At 46.8% G+C, this 17,522-nt stretch overlaps 1 protein-coding gene across 3 annotated transcripts in view; it reads right to left on the bottom strand.

Annotated features, from left to right (window-relative positions):
- LOC143963524 (NACHT, LRR and PYD domains-containing protein 3-like) overlaps positions 1–17,522 on the bottom strand; it is a 121,117-nt gene that overhangs the window by 83,187 nt on the left and 20,408 nt on the right. For 2 of the 3 annotated variants that reach the window (XM_077473196.1, XM_077473195.1), the window contains exon 2: positions 2,154–2,221. In XM_077473196.1, coding sequence (XP_077329322.1) covers positions 2,154–2,190 — 37 coding nt within the window. In that variant the 5' untranslated portion in view covers positions 2,191–2,221. Of the gene's footprint in view, positions 1–827; positions 1,119–2,153; positions 2,222–17,522 lie in introns of all 3 variants that reach the window. The other variant, XM_077473194.1, reaches the window with a different exon arrangement.

Here is a 17,522-nt window from a genome sequence, read left to right on the forward strand (position 1 = left end):
CTGACCTTTGACCCTAAAACAAAATCTGGCACTGACCCGGAACAAACCTTCATCTAGCTATTTTTTTTCTTTATTAGAAATAACACAATGTATTATATAATATATCTTGTACACATACAATGTATTATATAATATATCTTGTATATATACAATGTATTATATAATGGATCCTGTATGTATACAATGTATTATATAATATATCCTGTATGTATACAATGTATTATATAATGGATCCTGTATGTATACAATGTATTATATAATGGATCCTGTATGTATACAATGTATTATATGATGGATCCTGTATGTATACAATGTATTATATAATGGATCCTGTATGTATACAATGTATTATATGATGGATCCTGTATGTATACAATGTATTATATAATGGATCCTGTATGTATACAATGTATTATATAATAGATCCAGTATGTATACAATGTATCTTTCTCTCCATTTAGAAAATAAAGAAAACACAGCGGTGAGCTGCACAGACACTCATTACTATGACTGGCAATCAGAGGATATCACATCGATCATGTGACAGGGAACCGGGAGTCCCGATCATTAGTATACGATCCCCGGGGCTCTTGGTGGGATCCTAGTCTCTGTGCATTGCTCTTCCAGCACAAAGAAAGGTATGCAGATGTGTGGCCCCCCAGGATAAAGAACCAGTTCTGAGGTCCCATATGAGCATACTGTTAGTGGGATGTGGTTGGAAGCTCCTGATTGGTCACTGGCTTTCTCTGGGTGACATTCCTAGTTCTTACCCACACAGATATTGATCAGGAATTGGTAGGAAATGGTCATTACAGATGGGAACTCACCATTTTGTGCTCTCCTCTCCTTGAGGTCATTTGCGGGTCCCATCAGACTGATCAGTGTAAAGACGTCACTGGTAACATTCAGAGCCTCTTCTTCTCCATATGTTTTTATCAGGATGTCCTTGGTGTCGATACAGTCTGCATTTTCTAGTTTTCCTCGGGGGATGGGACGTTTATCTCCATAGGAGAAATCAGACAATTTGTTTCTAAATCTCTTGAAGTCACTTGTATTCAGATCCTCCAGAGAATATATGAGAAGATCCCCGGGGGTTTGTGGGACCTTTCCCTGCGACCCTGCAGAGAGGACAATCAGCAACCATAAACATTAATCCTGATTGGAGGATTTCTGACACATGACAGCAGAATAGTCTGTACTGGCAGCCAGCAATGCTATAAAGAGCATATAAAAGGGAAAGGAAATGATCCCCCAATATGTCCATATGTATATTATCCTATGGAGGGATTGGATTCCCTGTGGTAATCTCATATGATTGCCTCCATAGTGGTAAGTTACCTCTCAGATGGATGAATATTGGGTACAAACACCTAGGGGGGCTATTTTTTTTAAACATTACCTTTGTGAATTATCACTATAATTTGTCTAATATGTTTATTTCCTGTGATCATCAGCTCCATCTAGTGGTCATAAGGCCAAATCTTACTGGTTGAGGTATTTTGGTATGTGAGGTATTTCATATTATGAAATGAACGCATTATGAGCTGATGATCATAGGAAGTAAATTTACTAGACAAATTATGGGTATTTTTAATGATGACTACAAATGACATAAACTCATAGTAATTATTTTTATATACAGACCTCCTAATGTAGATGTAGGGATGATCATTTTAAACATCATGTTTATTGATTGTTTCATAGTAAACTAAAAGAAAATAATAAAACCTTTAAAAACCTCCCCCCTGAATAATGATGTGTCTGATGAGTGTGAACTAAGAACTCTGATTACCCCCAAATCTCCCAGCAGTATGTGTCATGTGACACGGGGCTGTTTTCTCCTTAGAAAAAAAAGAATTCCCCCGACCACTACAAATATAGCCATAAAATGTGGGGTCCTCCAGTCATTATGGATCACTGGACCATCTCAGAAGATCATTTCCATCAATGATAGATAAAATCTGAAGAGACGGGAATGTGATGGTGGAATTGATGAAAAGCTCCTGAACTCTTCTAATGGGTGGACTGACCAGATGTCTACAGGAAATGTCCAGACTATGGAGACATGAGATGTCCTATCATCTAATTCCAATCTCTGGAGATGTGAGATGGAGGAAAACATTGGAAAGGATGGTCAGGATCAGCAGTCATACCTTGTGGGGAGGAGGATGAGGAGGAAGAGGTCGCCATGACATCAGAAGATGACCCGAGATGACATCACCTGGAAGGAGCACAAACAATAAACTCAATTGTAGTGCAATGAATGGAACCAATAAGGAGGATTTTATCCCTTCTGTGGATAACAATTGGCTGACTGATTTTCCAATTAGAAAGTATTATGCCTCGTACACACGTTCCGATTATCGTATGACATATCGTTTGCATTTTGTTTTATAAAACGAATATCGAATACAACAGTGCAAAATATGTGTAAGATTTTTGTTGTACATTTCTGGAAAAATCTTCCGCTGTGCCTAGCTACGTATTTTAAATGATGTCAAATACGTGTGACCCTGTGTCCTTCTGGTTTATTTTCACGTTTCCGATCATTTGTGGTGTTTGCCGACTTTTAGCAGACGCATACTGTACTGATTACATGATTGTCATACGATGGGCTGTCGTCCCAGCAAAGTTTTTGTGTTTGTCACTCCAGATTTGATTGGACAAAGTGTTGTGATCGGCGGTCGAAAGCTGTGTAGTAACAATCAGATTATCAATCGATCTGTCCGAAAGTGATTTTTATCATCTGATAATTGGAATGTGTGTATGGGGCATTAGAATTGGATGGATTTCTGTCATTTACAACCCATAACTATGAGGATCAATCAGTACCTACTACCCCGGCATACATCTAGTTGGTATTTCAGAGTCACAAAGGAATCCTACCCCGTTTAGGGCCACAATTTATACAGACTCGTATTTCTAGGTGTTACCTCCACAAATCTGTGCCAATCATAGCCAAGACTGGTACTAATCAGCACCAAAGTATCAGCCAGTAAGATGTCTATATAGAGAGGTCCGGTGATAAAAAGAAGACCCCACAATGGAAGCCCCGTGTGGTCAGCAGAGACCTCCATTCTCAATTTTCAGCAAGTCCACATTGAAAAAGGTATATGTTGAGAAAATATATTGAAAAAAATATATAATAATGTCCCATAAGTAACTCTTATGATGATGATCCAGGGAATAATATCAGCGACTTTCCACACATGTTCCCCTCCCCCCTGAGTGACTGCGCTCAACTAAAGGAATGTGAGCGCACAATCAAGTTTGGTCTACAAAAGCAGCTGAACCACCTCTGGGCTCTAAGTATAACGGCTTTGCAGGACCCCGCCAGTGGTATAATCCAGATATGTTTTAGAGTAAACAAGAGGCACGATAGTGCATTATCATTTGAGTATAAATTTATTGTAGGTATAAAACATCATCAGGGTACCCGACCACTCAGCATTCAGATGCCGTGTCCTCTTTGCTGTAACCTGTTTGTCTATGGGGTATGTCGAGTGCTAACTGCCTACCGACTGCATCTCTTCGCCCTTGCTGGCTTATGGACCAACGCTTCTGCCGCAGTTTTTGCACCAAAGAAAAACGTTTCTATAACACCCCCCCCCCCCTTTTTTTAATTTTTTTTTTCATTATGTCTGCTCTGTATTACCTCGCTGACGGAAGCCTGGATGATGCCTACTAGCTTAGACATGCTATGTTTAGAATTATTGAAATGTCATGTTTGCCTTTACATGGGTTCTAGTGTGGTGGCCCCCAAGCTCTGCTCCCCCGTTCCCCTGTGCAGGCTCGAGATCCCAGCTAGTGGGTTCTTGCATCGTAGCGGGGTGCGCCCTCTGGGCCTCCTCGGCTCATGGGATGCCTTACCCCACCCTCACTATGGGGTTGCGTAGGCTTTGTCTGTGCTATGTGATTATCCCGAACCCACCTCCCCCTTTTTTTTTTTTTTGGGGCACAGTCTGGCAGGATGGTTCATGTGATTCTGCAGTTTACACAAGTTCCCTGTTTCTTTGTTTTTGTTTTTGCTAGACATAGGCCTTGGACTCTAGAGCCCTTACTTGCTCCTATAATATTGTACCAATGGTTGTGGAGTTGCCTTTCACATAGGTTCCCCACCTACACCTATTCTGTTTCAATCTACTTACGATTACCCTCCCAGGATCGTGATCCTCCTGAGGTTTCCGTCCTTTCCTCCGCTCCCACACAGCGGTCTCATTGAGATCCTGCTGACTTTCCAGATCTCTCTCTCCCTTTAGGTGGCCTAGCTGGCTAGCACCACCTCTGGTTGTTTCCTCTTTACCCCCTGAATCTCTCCTGTCCCTGCTCTTTTTCTGGCTTTATCCCCTCGATCCTTCCTTGTCTGTTTCTTCCCTTAATTTTCCTCCTTCTCCCCTCCCCCTTCTTCTCCCCTCCCCCTTTTTCTCCCCCCCTTTTTTTTTTTTCCGACCCGGCTTGGATCCGCCCCTGCCCTATTTGGTGGCATCTCACCTCAAACCTGCTTTAATTGTAAGCGTTGGTATAACGAGACGATTTCTGGACATTCGTTCTTGAACTGTTCACGTTAGAGTAGTTGTGTGCACCAACCATGCCCCCCCTGACTCTGAAGTGTATTTCTCTCAACGTGAAGGGGCTTAACCTTCCTGAGAAAAGGTCACAAGTCCTTTCTGCACTTTCTAAACATAGAGCGCACTTTATGTTCCTACAGTCAACCCACTTCCGCTCCGACGCCATCCCCAAATTGACCAATCACTTGTACCGAACGGTGTTCCACTCCACCAATCCCTCCTCCAAGACTAAGGGTGTCTCCATTCTTGTCTCCAAACATGCTAACTTTCAGGTTTCGGATTCCCTCATTGACCCTGAAGGCAGGTTTATCTTTCTTAAGGGGTCGTACTCCTCCAGACCATGTACTCTTGCTAATGTTTATTGCCCCAATGACCACCAGGTCGCCTTTTTTAGGAAAGTTTGTGACCTATTAGCCTCTTTCCGGTCCGGCGTGGTTCTTCTGGGAGGAGACTTCAATGTGCCTCTGAATCCCCTGCTGGATTGCTCCACGGGCTCCTCTGCTTTACCCTACAAAGCACTTCACCAGATCAACCTACAACTACAAGCATTGTCCCTCCATGATGCGTGGCGCACTCTGTCTCCCTCTGACAGGGACTACACGTTTTACTCGGCCCCCCATCAAAAGTACTCTAGGATCGATTATTTTTTTCTCTCTCAATCTGACCTCCCTTGTCTTCAACATGCCACCATCGAACCAATGTTTTTATCGGACTACCACCCGATTACAGTTACTCTAGCCTTTCCTGAGTCTCTTTCCAGACATAAGACTTGGAGATTGAACCCCTCTCTCCTAAAAGATCCCTTGGTCCTAGATAGCGTCCGCATATGGTTGCAGCAATATTTTGCGGAAAACTCGAGCCCGGAGATCTCACCTATCTCCCTATGGGAAGTGCACAAATGCGTGGTCCGCAGCGAACTAATAGCCCTGGCCACGAAAGCCAAAAAACAACAGCAGGAGTATGTGAACTCCCTTCTCAGGTTTATCAAATCTTTGGAAGCTTCACATAAACTGTCCCAAGCGCAGGCCACTCTTCAGGCACTGACCCACAATCGTAATTTACTCCTTCAAGAACTAGGTAGCAGAGCTAGGAGGCGGTACGTTCTTGGCCAGAGGATCTTCTACGAACAAGGCAACAAGTGCGGCCGTCTTCTGGCCCGTGCGATTCAAAACTATCCTCTGTAATCCACCATCTCCGTACGCCTCAGGGGGGTCTCCTGGTCAAGAATGAGGATATCGCCAAGGAATTTGAGCAATTCTATTTCAAACTTTATAATTTAGATTCCCCCAAGCTAACACAACAGACAGTGGAAACACGACTTGCCCGCATTAAGGAATTCCTTTCTACTTATAGCCCGAAGCCTCTATCCCCCCAGCAGTCATTAGATCTGGAAAAGCCTATCTCTCTTCTGGAACTAACCACTGCTTTGAAGCAAATGAAACCCGGTAAATCCCCGGGCCCGGACGGGTTCTCTCTCCAATATTATACAGCCTTTCTAGACCCACTGGCCCCCAAACTCTTAGACACTCTTAATGCACTTTCCAATCCCCTCTACAAGCCAGAGAAAAGGCTAGTGGCCCACATCACGGTGATTCCTAAGGAGGGTAAGGACCCCTCTCTAGTTGCAAATTACCGTCCGATCTCTCTTTTAAACGTTGACATCAAGGCGTACGCGAAGATTTTGGCCAATAGACTCCTCCCCTTGATTTCCGATCTAGTCTCCTTAGACCAAGTAGGTTTTGTCCCGGGCCGGGAGGCCAGGGATAACACCATTCGCACACTCAACCTACATCATTGGCTCACTTCCATCAACATGGGGGTTTTTTTCCTCTCACTAGACGCTGAGAAGGCGTTCGACAGGGTGGCCTGGGACTATATGCGAGAAGCCCTTGCCGCCCTCGGTCTGGGACATCAAATGCTTTCAAACATAATGGCTTTATACTCCGGTCCCACCGCGGCAGTGAAAGTCAATGGCCACCTGTCGAATGCCTTCCCCATTAGCAATGGGACACGCCAAGGTTGCCCGCTACATACTTTCTCTGGAACCCTTCCTTAACAGATTAAGAGACAACCCGAACATCCAGGGCATTAGGGTCAAAGACAGGGAATTTAAGGTTGCAGCATTTGCTGACAACATTTTATTGTCCTTACAATCTCCCCGCATCTCGCTACCTAACCTTCTCAAGGATTTAGCTCATTTTGGTGCCCTGTCTAATCTCAAGATTAACCACGCCAAGTCACAGGCTCTCAATGTCTCCCTCCCGACTTCAGAGGTGACTCATTGCCAAGAATCATTTCCCTTTAGATGGGAACAGGACTCTTTCACCTATCTTGGCGTCCGTATTCCAGTCCGCCTGTCCGATTTGTACTCCAAAAAATTCCATCCAACCCTATTACAGTCTCAACAACTTGTTAAGGACTGGATGAGCTTGAACGTATCATGGCTTGGTCGAGCGGCACTACTTAAGATGATAATACTACCCCGCTTCCTCTACCTTATGCAGGCGATCCCTATCTCCCTACCTGCGAGTTTTTTCGCAACCTGTCGTAAAACGCGGTCCACTTTCCTTTGGAGAGGCGCACCGCCCCGCATTAAGTTCGCTAGACTCACTCTTCCTAAATCTAGAGGGGGATAGGATTACCAGATCTTCAAAAGTACCATACCGCCTGCCTGCTCGCGAGGATTGCGGACTGGAATATTCACGCCTTGAAAAAATTGTGGGTGCCCCTGGAGAGGCCCACTTCACTTGCTCCCGTGGCAGCCCCGTAAGAACTGGTCCAGTGCCCTAGTAGCTCACCCTCTCATTTATCCTACGTTATCTGCCTCTGGGAAGTTGGGATCGCAGGGCTCTCCGGCCCTCTTTCCAGGCCCCCTGACTTCCTTGCGGGGAAATCCTGATTTCCCCCCGGGGGACTCCGAGGGTTTCTTGCACAGGGAATGGCCACACAAGGATGTCCTACCACTCCAGTTCTACTCTAACAACAAACCCCTGACATATGAGGACATAAAATCCACCTCCAAGACGTTAGCTTTTTCCTTTTGGACCTATAGACAAATCCGACACTTCCTTTCAACCCACTCTGACCAGACAGTGTGGACGTGACCCCTCACGCCCTTTGAGTCCTTACGTTATCGCAAAACACCACAGAGACACCTGATCTCCTTTCTCTACACCATTCTCATGGAGACGTCAAGGCAGACTTCCAATCCAGCCCAGGATTCCTGGAACAGAGTCCTACACCCACCCTTATCGACGGAGGAGTGGAACACTGTTCATGAGCACTCACACAAAGGTTCGCTAAATGTTGCGATTCAGGAAAATGGTTATAAAGTGATCACAAAATGGTATAGAACCCCATCACTTCTTCATAAATTTTCCCCTAATATTACAGACAAGTGCTGGTTTTGAAACTTAGAGGTGGGAACGATGCTCCATGTGTGGTGGGACTGCGGGGTCATTCAGCCCTTTTGGAGAGAGGTCCACAGTCTCATCTCACATATCACGACCTACACCCTGGACTTTACCCCACACCAATTTCTACTGCATCACACGTCCCTACCCAGAAAAGTATACTTTAAATCTCTGGCTATGCATATGGTGAATGCAGCTAGGCTATGCGTACCCAGACATTGGCGCTCTACTAATGCCCCGATGGTTAGGGAATGGTTCGCACAGATTTCCTCCATGAGAGAAATGGAAGAATTAATTTCTACTGCACATGAAAACATGCACAAATTTTGCGCTACCTGGGCTTGTTGGTCCCATTTTGGCACCACAGACCAGTATCGTCAGTATGTCCCTCAGGATTGCCCAGGGACTGCAGCCCGGCTCTCTCTCCCCATTGGGGGGAGGGCAGGGGCGGATCCACCAGTACTTTCCCTCCCCCCCTTTTTTTTTCTCTCTCTCTCTTGTTCCCATGTCTTCCTTCCCATCCCTTTCTCCAATCCTTCCTCTGTCCTCTTTCTTTCTTTTTCTTTGCCCCCTCCTACCTATATGCCCGCTTTACGGAGAAAAGGGTATCCGAGCGTGCCATAACTAGGGTGCTCTGCTACTCCTTGGAGATACGAGATTGTCTTGCTATACCTTCCCCTCGCCTGCCTTAGCTTCAGGGCACAGGCGGGGGAGAAACTTCACATTGCTTACGATCCTTCACCCAGTTATGTTGACATATTTGTATTCCTGCTGTGGGCATCTGCTCAATACCACTGACACCGATTTTTGTTCTGTATTGCCACAGGTACCCTCCATACTCGGATACTCTGTAATTCTGTTATGTACTGATCTGAGTTGATTACCTTGTATTGCCTTCTTTGCTGTATTTTCTTGAATCTAAATAAAATACTTTATGGAAAAAAAAAACATCATCAGGGTCCTCACATTTACTATAACTATAGAAAACATTCAGTATAAAAATCCTCTCCAGGGGCGTGGCCAGCAGCGGACCGCAATGGAGGCTTGAAGCCTGAGCTCTGCATCGCCAGCAGGATCTGCCTTCACTACAGGTGACATTCCAACCTTCGTTCCAGCTACACGGAGGGGGAAAGGATTCAGGACCATCCCGGGCATGTCTAGAAGGTGGTATAAGCCACCCGCACCCCGCCGTCTCCCAGATTACTATACTTAAGTGGCCATGAACGAGGCCCAAGATGGCACCGGCTCCAGACACATCACCTCAGTGACATCCTGCTCCAAGACAGTAGAAGCACAATGATCGGCTCCCCTGCAGGGGTAATACCCAGCCATGTCACCTGGGGACAACAACAGGGAAGAGATGGATACCCTGCCATCACCAGACACCTCATCCTCACAGCACAACGCGGATTGAGGTAAGAGGCTGGCATCTTCCCCAGCCATCTCCCTCAGCAAAGAACCCCAGCACAAGAAACACTAGTGGGCTGACAGAGACACTGACACAGCACATACCCCAGCTCTTGTAGCCATCCCTGCATCAGACAACCCTATAACAGAGTCCATGCTCGAATCTAGGCTCCTTACATTACAAAAAGATCTGCACAGAGAATTACAACTCTCTGTATCTCAGATGCATGACAGGGTAGACTGCCTAGAAGGAAGAACAAATGTGCTTGAGGAAAGCATGCATGACCACGTCAGAGAACACAATGAATTGCTCAACGCCCATGCATCTGAAATGCACCACATAAAACTGAAATTGGCAGATTTAGAAGACCGTTCCAGGAGGAACAATATAAAATTCAGAGGCGTCCCTGGGTCTATAAAACCAAATGAAATCACTCCTTACCTGCAACAGCTATTCTCACGACTACTACCCCGCTTAAATGCACAAGACAACACAATTGACTGGGCGCACAGAATCGCTAAACCTGCACACCTCTCCCCTGACATTCCAAGGGATATTTTAGCGAGAGTGCATTACTTCCATATTAAGAAACAAATATTACAGGTGGCCAAATCCACTAAACCACTACCAGCACTTTATAAAAATGCCCTTCTATTCAGTGACCTCTCCGAAGCCAATATGCAGATAAGAGCATTCCCCCATCACCTCAATATTACAAGAAAAAAAAGTCAAGTACAAGTAGGGCTTTCCAACCAAGCTCCTGGTGACATACCAACAACAAATTATTCCAATCCTTACTCCCAAAGATTGGTACAAAAAATTGACCAACTATGGATTTCTTCCTCTCCCACCTACCACGACCGGAAACTTGGGTTCCCATCTGAACCCCCTGCCATTCTGGAACCAGCCACATGATCAAGGCAAAACCCTCAACAACACTAAGACCTTCGGTCCCATGCACTCATAGGATAATACGTGGGAGCTGACATTAGGGATGGTTTTCGGTTCGCCTGGTGGTCGTTTCACGGCGAATTTTGCTTGTTCGTGATTCGCCAAACCAGCGGACTTCTGGCACTGTTCACGTGGCAGACATATGCGTTTACATTGTGAAAGAACTTTGACCCATGATGACACATCCATCATGGGGTACAGGTGTCAGGAACCATGAAACAGACAGACAGAAGTACAATCAAATCACACTTGTGCATTAATAAAAATAAAAAGGTAAATCGGAAAAAGCATAGTCAAGCAAGCCAGAGTCCAGTAGCCAGATCGGGTAGTCAGCCAGTCCAGACGTCAGGGATCCAAGGAGAGCAACTACAAGCAGGATGGAAGCCAGGAGGGATGTTAGCAAGCCAGTCTTGAAACAACAGCAGGAGATGGTTCTTAGTGATGTGACTAAACGTGAAGGCAAAGGAGAAATGAGCTGGAAGACTTTAAATAGGCAGGCCAGACGAGCATCATCAGTAACAGCTGGTAACTGAGGAGAGAGAAGAGAGCTAGCAATTAGCTGACAGCTGAGCGGCCAGCCCAGAGGAGGAAGGGCTAAGCCAGCAATGACAACAGGACAGCCAATTGAGGCATTTCAGCACATGGACAACTGGACAATGGACATAACCCCTACCTTATAAATAGACCTGATTTGGTGGCCATTTTAGACAGTCAGTTTAATCACTAGCTATTACTATTAGGTCCACAAAGGCCCTTTTAAGGACTGGTATAGGTGTACAGTATATAGGGTTGTAATACACTTAGAATATACTTTCTTTCAAGTATATTATTTTGCACTGCTGACTGCTGTGCTGCTGAGTGGCTCCTGACTGATTCTGCAGCTGTCTTTTATCAGTGTAGGGAGGGACAGTTTGGTGTTTGGAGCAGGCACAGTCTGCAATTCACTAGCTACTAGCTAGCTACTATTAGGTCCACAAAGGTCCTTTTAAGGACTGGTATAGGTGTACTATTTGGTGTGCAGTATATAGGGATGTAATACACGTATAAAATACTTGCACACATATAGAAAGCATAGTATAGTGCATTTCCACTGTGCAGCATTGTGACTGCTGAGCGGTTCTGCAGTGATACTACAAAGAGCGACACACGCAATAAAAAAAGTATTATAACTGGTGTGATAGACCAGTGGCCCCAAAAACGACAGATTGAAGCGGGGTGTTATATACCTTCTTCCACATACATACTGCACTTCTCTAGAGACTTTTGTCACAGGGTCATTTAAAAAACAACAGGCAGAGGAAAAGGCAGGCCCTTCCGCAGGGGTGGTAGGGGTAGGGCAGGAGCAACAGGCTTGAGCCAAAGTGGCAAATTGCATTAGGTGCGTGCGATTACGTCAAAGGACGCACCAGACTTGGTTGAGTGGCTCACTCAGCCTTACTCTTCTGCACCCTCCTTATCCTCTTGATCTGCACCCTCTTCTTCACTCTCTGCTATGTGCACCCCCAAAGACACTACCACCAACACCACCACCACCAGCACATACCTTCCGCTTGAGTCACAGGAATTATTTTCCGATCCATATCAAAACATTTCCGGTGCGCAGCCACTCTTGGCATTGGATCAGGAAGAGGAGGTAGCAACAACCGCCACTCAGCAGTCTGACGACAGTACCCAGATCAGCCCAAGGAGGAGGTTGGTCCCTGGTGTTGCTGCCTACTCCGAGATCTCTAATTTTAGTGATGGGGAAGGTGACGTCGATGATGACGTGTCTAGTGATGTCACGTGGGTGCCCACAAGAGAGGAAGAGGAGGAGATATGGACCAGCAGATAGGGAGGAGAAGCAGGCAGAACTTAGATTGCACAGGAGGGACAAAGCAGACTGCTAATGTATCAGGAGTGAGGCATCAACCATGTACGGTCACATCTGGCGCTCCCAGGACACCGGCACATGGCTCCGCAGTGTGAGCTTTTTTAACGTGTCTGCTGCTGACAATAGTGTTGCTATCTGCAATCTTTGCAGTCAACGCATAAGTCGCGGTAAGCCCAACACTCACCTAGGGACGACCGCCTTAAGAAGGCACATGACCTGCCATCACCGAGCCCAGTGGGAGCAACGGAACCCACAAAGCCACACTCCAGGCTCTCACCATCCAGCCTCGTCTTCTAATTCTCCTTCTCCTCTCTCCTAAGAATTGTCCTCCACTCCACCTTCCATCATGCCGTCCACACGTTTTTCTGGAAAAAGGCAGGCTTCTGTGGGCCAAATGTTCGATCGTAAAAAAATGATGACGCCGAATAACCCTCTTGCCCAACGGTTGACGGCTGGCTTATCAGAACTGATAGCCCGCCAACTACTGCCATATAAACTGGTGGATTCGGAGGCCTTTCAAAAATTTGTGGCCATTGGAACACCACAATGGAAGGTCCCAGGAAGGAAGTATTTCTCAGAGAAGGGCATCCCAGAGCTATATGGCCATGTTCAGCGGCAAGTGAATGTATCTCTGGCACACAGTGTCTGTGCCAAGATACATTTGACCACAGATAAGTGGTCTAGCAAACACGGGCAGGGAAGGTATATAAATTTTACTGCCCACTGGGTGAACCTTCTGACAGCCATCAAGCATGTAACCTATGGCACCCGTGTAGATTTGGTTTTACCACCACGGATTGCATGCAGGCCTGCCCTTTCTTCTCCTCCTCCTCTTACTCCATCCTCCGCCCTCTCCTCCTCGGATGACTCCTCCTTTTCCGCTGCTAGCATCTCTTCCGCTGCGCCGCCCAAGATCCCCAGAACCTATTCGACATGCCAAGTGAGACGTTGCCATGCTGTGCTGCATCTGTTGTGCCTGGAAGCCAAGAGCCACACTCGCCCTGCACTCCTTACAGCTTTGCGTTCACAGGCAGATCAGTGGCTAACACCGCACAATTTGACAGTTGGTAAAGTGGTGTGTGACAATGGTGCCAATCTGCTTAGCACATTGAAACAGGGCAAAATTACACATGTGCCATGCATGGCACACGTCTTAAACTTGGTCGTGCAGCGATTTGTTGTCAAATACCCTGGGGTCTAGGACATCTTGCGGCAGGCAAGGAAAATCTTGGCCCATTTCAGAAGATCTTACACAGCCATGGCTCGCCTTGCTGACATTCAGTGGCGACACAATCTGCCGGTCAGACATCTTATTTGCGATTGCCCGACGCAATGTAACTCAACCTTCTATATGCTTGATAGGCTGCTCCAGCAGAAACGTGCAGTTAATGTCTACCTGTATGAACTCTGCGGCAGAACAGGTTCTGGGGAGCTGGGGTTTTTTCACTGCGCCAGTGGCTGCTCATGCGCGACGCATGCAGACTTCTGCGGCCATTTGAGGAGATCACCAAACTGGTCAATCGCAGCCATGGAGCCATCAGTGACATGGTACCTTATGCCTTCTTTATGGAGCATGCATTGCGTCGTGTCATTGATCAAGCTGTGGAGGAGCAGGAGCGGGAAGATGAGGAAGTCGCAATGCTGGATGAATTCCCAGGGGGGCTACTCTATCTGAGACAAGTGAACATCAGGAGTCTGAAGAGGAGTCACAGGAGGATGGTGCCGTTGCAGATGAGGAGGAGCAAGAAGAGCATGTTTTAAACCTTTCTGGGATCCCTGTTGTTGTGCATGGATGGGGAAAGGAGAATGAAGAGGACGACATTATCCTGGATGATGAGCAGGAGCCAGGCCACCACACCGATTCCAGTTTAGTGCAAATGGGGGCCTTCATGCTCCAGTGTTTTAATAGGGACCCCGTATAAAAAGCATAAGGGTCAAGGACCAGTACTGGGTGGCAACGTACTTAGACCCCTGGTACAAACACAAAATGGCGGAAATGTTACCGCCGTCACAGAGGGCTGTCAGAAGGGAGCACTTCCAGGCCTTGCTTCGAGAAATGCTGCATTCTGCTTTTGCGTGCGCTGGCAGAGGAGCAATTCCCACTCCCAGAGAAGGAGTTGCGGGTACCAATCCAACAGCGCCTGCAAGAAGAGGCCGGTTTGATGATGTGTTGGTGACTTCAGATATAAAGTCATTCTTTCAGCCGACCCATCGACAGGTGTCATCCGGATCCAGCATAAGGGAACGCCTAGACCGTCAGGTGTCCGACTACATCGGGTTAACGGCCGATGTGGACGCTCTGAGGAGGGATGAACCGCTCAATTTGACAGTTGGTAAAGGGGTGTGTGACAACGGTGCCAATCTGCTTAGCGCATTGAAATAGGGCAAAATTACACATGTACCATGCATGGCACGCGTCTTAAACATGGTCGTGCAGTGATTCGTTGTCAAATACCATGGGGTCCAGGACATCTTGCGGCAGGCAAGGAAAATCTCAGCCCATTTCAGAAGATCTTACATGGCCATGGCTTGCCTTGCTGACATTCAGCGGCAACACAATCTGCCGGTCAGACATCTTATTTGTGATTGCCCAAAGTGATGGAACTCAATGTTCTATATGCTTGATAGGCTGCTCCAGCAGAAACGTGCAGTTAACCACTACCTGTACGAACTCTGCGGCAGAACAGGTTCTGGGGTGCTTGGTTTTTTTTCACCGCACCAGTGGCTGCTCATGCACGACGCATGCAGACTTCTGTGGCCATTTGATGAGATCACCAAACTGGTCAGTCGCAGCCATGGCACCATCAGTGACATGGTACCTTATGCCTTCTTTATGGAGCGTGCATTGCGTTGTGTCATTGATCAAGCCGTGAAGGAGCAGGAAGTTGAGGAAGTCACAATGCTGGATGAATTCCCGGGGGGGCTACTCTGAGACAAGTCAACAACAGGAGTCTGAAGAGGAGTCAGAGGAGGATGGTGCCAGGGTGGATAAGGAGGAGCAATAAGCATGCTGTAAACCTTTCTGGGATCCCTGTTGTTGTGCGTGAATGGGGAGAGGAGAACGAGGAGGATGACATTATCCTGGATGATGAGCAGGAGCCAGGCCACCACACCGCTTCCAGTTTAGTGCAAATGGGGGCCTTCATGCTCCAGTGTTTTAATAGGGACCCCCGTATAAAAAGCATAAAGGTCAAGGGGTGGCAACGTACTTCGACCCCGGTACAAACACAAAATGGCGGAAATGTTACCACCGTCACAGAGGGCTGTCAGAATGGAGCACTTCCAGGCCTTGCTTCGAGAAATGCTGCATTCTGCTTTTGCGTGCGGTGGCAGAGGAGGAATTCCCACTCCCAGAGAAAGAGTTGCGGGTATCCATCCAACAGCGCCTGCAAGAAGAGGGAGGTTTGAAGATGTGTTGGTGACTTCTGATATGAGGTCATTCTTTCAGCCGACCCATCGACAGGTATCATCCAGATACAGCCTAGAATGCCTAGACTGACAAGTGTCCGACTACGTTGGGTTAACGGCCGATGTGGACGCTCTGAGAAGTGATGAACCGCTGGATTATTGGGTGGGCAGGCTTGACCTCTGGCCAGAGCTTGTCCAATTTGCAATGGAACTGTTGGCTTGCCCCTCGTCCAGTGTCCTGTCCGAAAGGACGTTCAGCGCAGCAGGGGGGATTGTGACTGATAAGCACACTCGCCTAGCTCAAGACAGTGTTGACTACCTCACATTTATAAAAATGAATGAGGCATGGATCTCGGAGGAATTCAACACATGTGACCAGTAGACCATGTATATGCATAACTCTATCAACGATTTATTTAATCGAGCACACAGACCTTTTTTCTACCTTTGGCTCACTTCCTTGTACAAAAAAAGCACACCGTACTATATGTCCATAGCCTCCTGTTTGAAGAGGTTAAGTGGTGTTATATTTTTGGGTCCCGCAGCAAGTTGCTGGTATCAGTGCTGCTGTCAGTGCTCTCTATATCTCGGTGCTGGTGTGGTGTCAGTGCTCTCTATCTCATTGCTGGTGTGGTGTCAGTGCTCTCTATCTCGGTGCTGGTGTGGTCTCAGTGCTCTCTATCACAGTGCTGGTGTCAGTGCTCTCTATCACGGTGCTGGTGTCAGTGCTCTCTATCACGGTGCTGGTGTCAGTGCTCTCTATCACGGTGCTGGTGTCAGTGCTCTCTATCACGGTGCTGGTGTCAGTGCTCTCTATCTCGGTGCTGGTGTCAGTGCTCTCTATCTCGGTGCTGGTGTCAGTGCTCTCTATGTATCAGTATGTATCAGTGCGCACTGATGAGAGATGGCCCTGACACATGGCACTGATGACCTGTGACACTGATGTGGCACTGATAACAGATGGCACTTATACATGGCATTGATGACAGATGGCACTTATATGTGGCACTGGGGACAGATGGTACTGGGGACAGGTGGCACTGACAGGTACTGTGGGTACTTTATTTTCTGATTTATTTATTTTTTCATACACTCACTGCTGCAGCCGTTCACTCTCCCTCCTCACACAATGTCTCTATGTAAGGAGGGAGAGCCGACAATGAGAGATGATCTCATATGTTTACACTTGAGATCATCTCTCATTGGAAGCTCCAATCATGCTGTAAACGGCCCCTGTGATTGGTCATTTACAGCAATCTGTGACTGGCTGTGTCCAAGGGATACGGCCAGCACAGAATTTCCCTGATGCGCGCCCGTGGGCACACGCATCGCAAAAAATAAAAAGAGGACGTCCAGGGACACCCTCCCGACAATTGGAGTCCGCAGTGGAGCTGTCTTTCGGCTATAGTACGGATGCCTAGTGGTTAAGCAGGGTTTCTAAATATGCACTCCAATTGATATTGTATTGTTATGCAATAATAATGGGATATTTGAGCCATTTTTAGGCCGGGTTTCTTCTCATTTTGGCAGTGTTACTTGTTGCGACTTGTTTTAAAACAGACCTAGAACCTAACACCCAAAGTGAATAGGTGATATTTGCTTCCATATCTCGGTTGTAGCCTATACACGTTACCACTGAGTGGGCTTGGGGACGAGATTTATCGCCTCTTGACCCACTAATTATATACTTTGGAACAGTTATTACTTTCTAAAGTGTTTGGATAACTCTTCCTCCTCCTCTCTCTAAATTATAACACCTTTCTATTCTCTCTTCTCCTCTACCTTTCATCCCCCTCCCCATATATTATGTGATTGCACTGTGATAAACTGATTGTTGACTAGCCTTGAGCTTTAATTACAGGTTTGGATCAGATCACTACACTCATGGGTTCTCCAGACGGCTT

Source organism: Lithobates pipiens, unplaced genomic scaffold (genome assembly GCF_037356315.1).
Source record: "Lithobates pipiens isolate NorthernLeopardFrog02 unplaced genomic scaffold, aLitPip1_a1.2 Scaffold_8, whole genome shotgun sequence".
NCBI classification, from domain to species: Eukaryota; Metazoa; Chordata; class Amphibia; order Anura; family Ranidae; genus Lithobates; species Lithobates pipiens.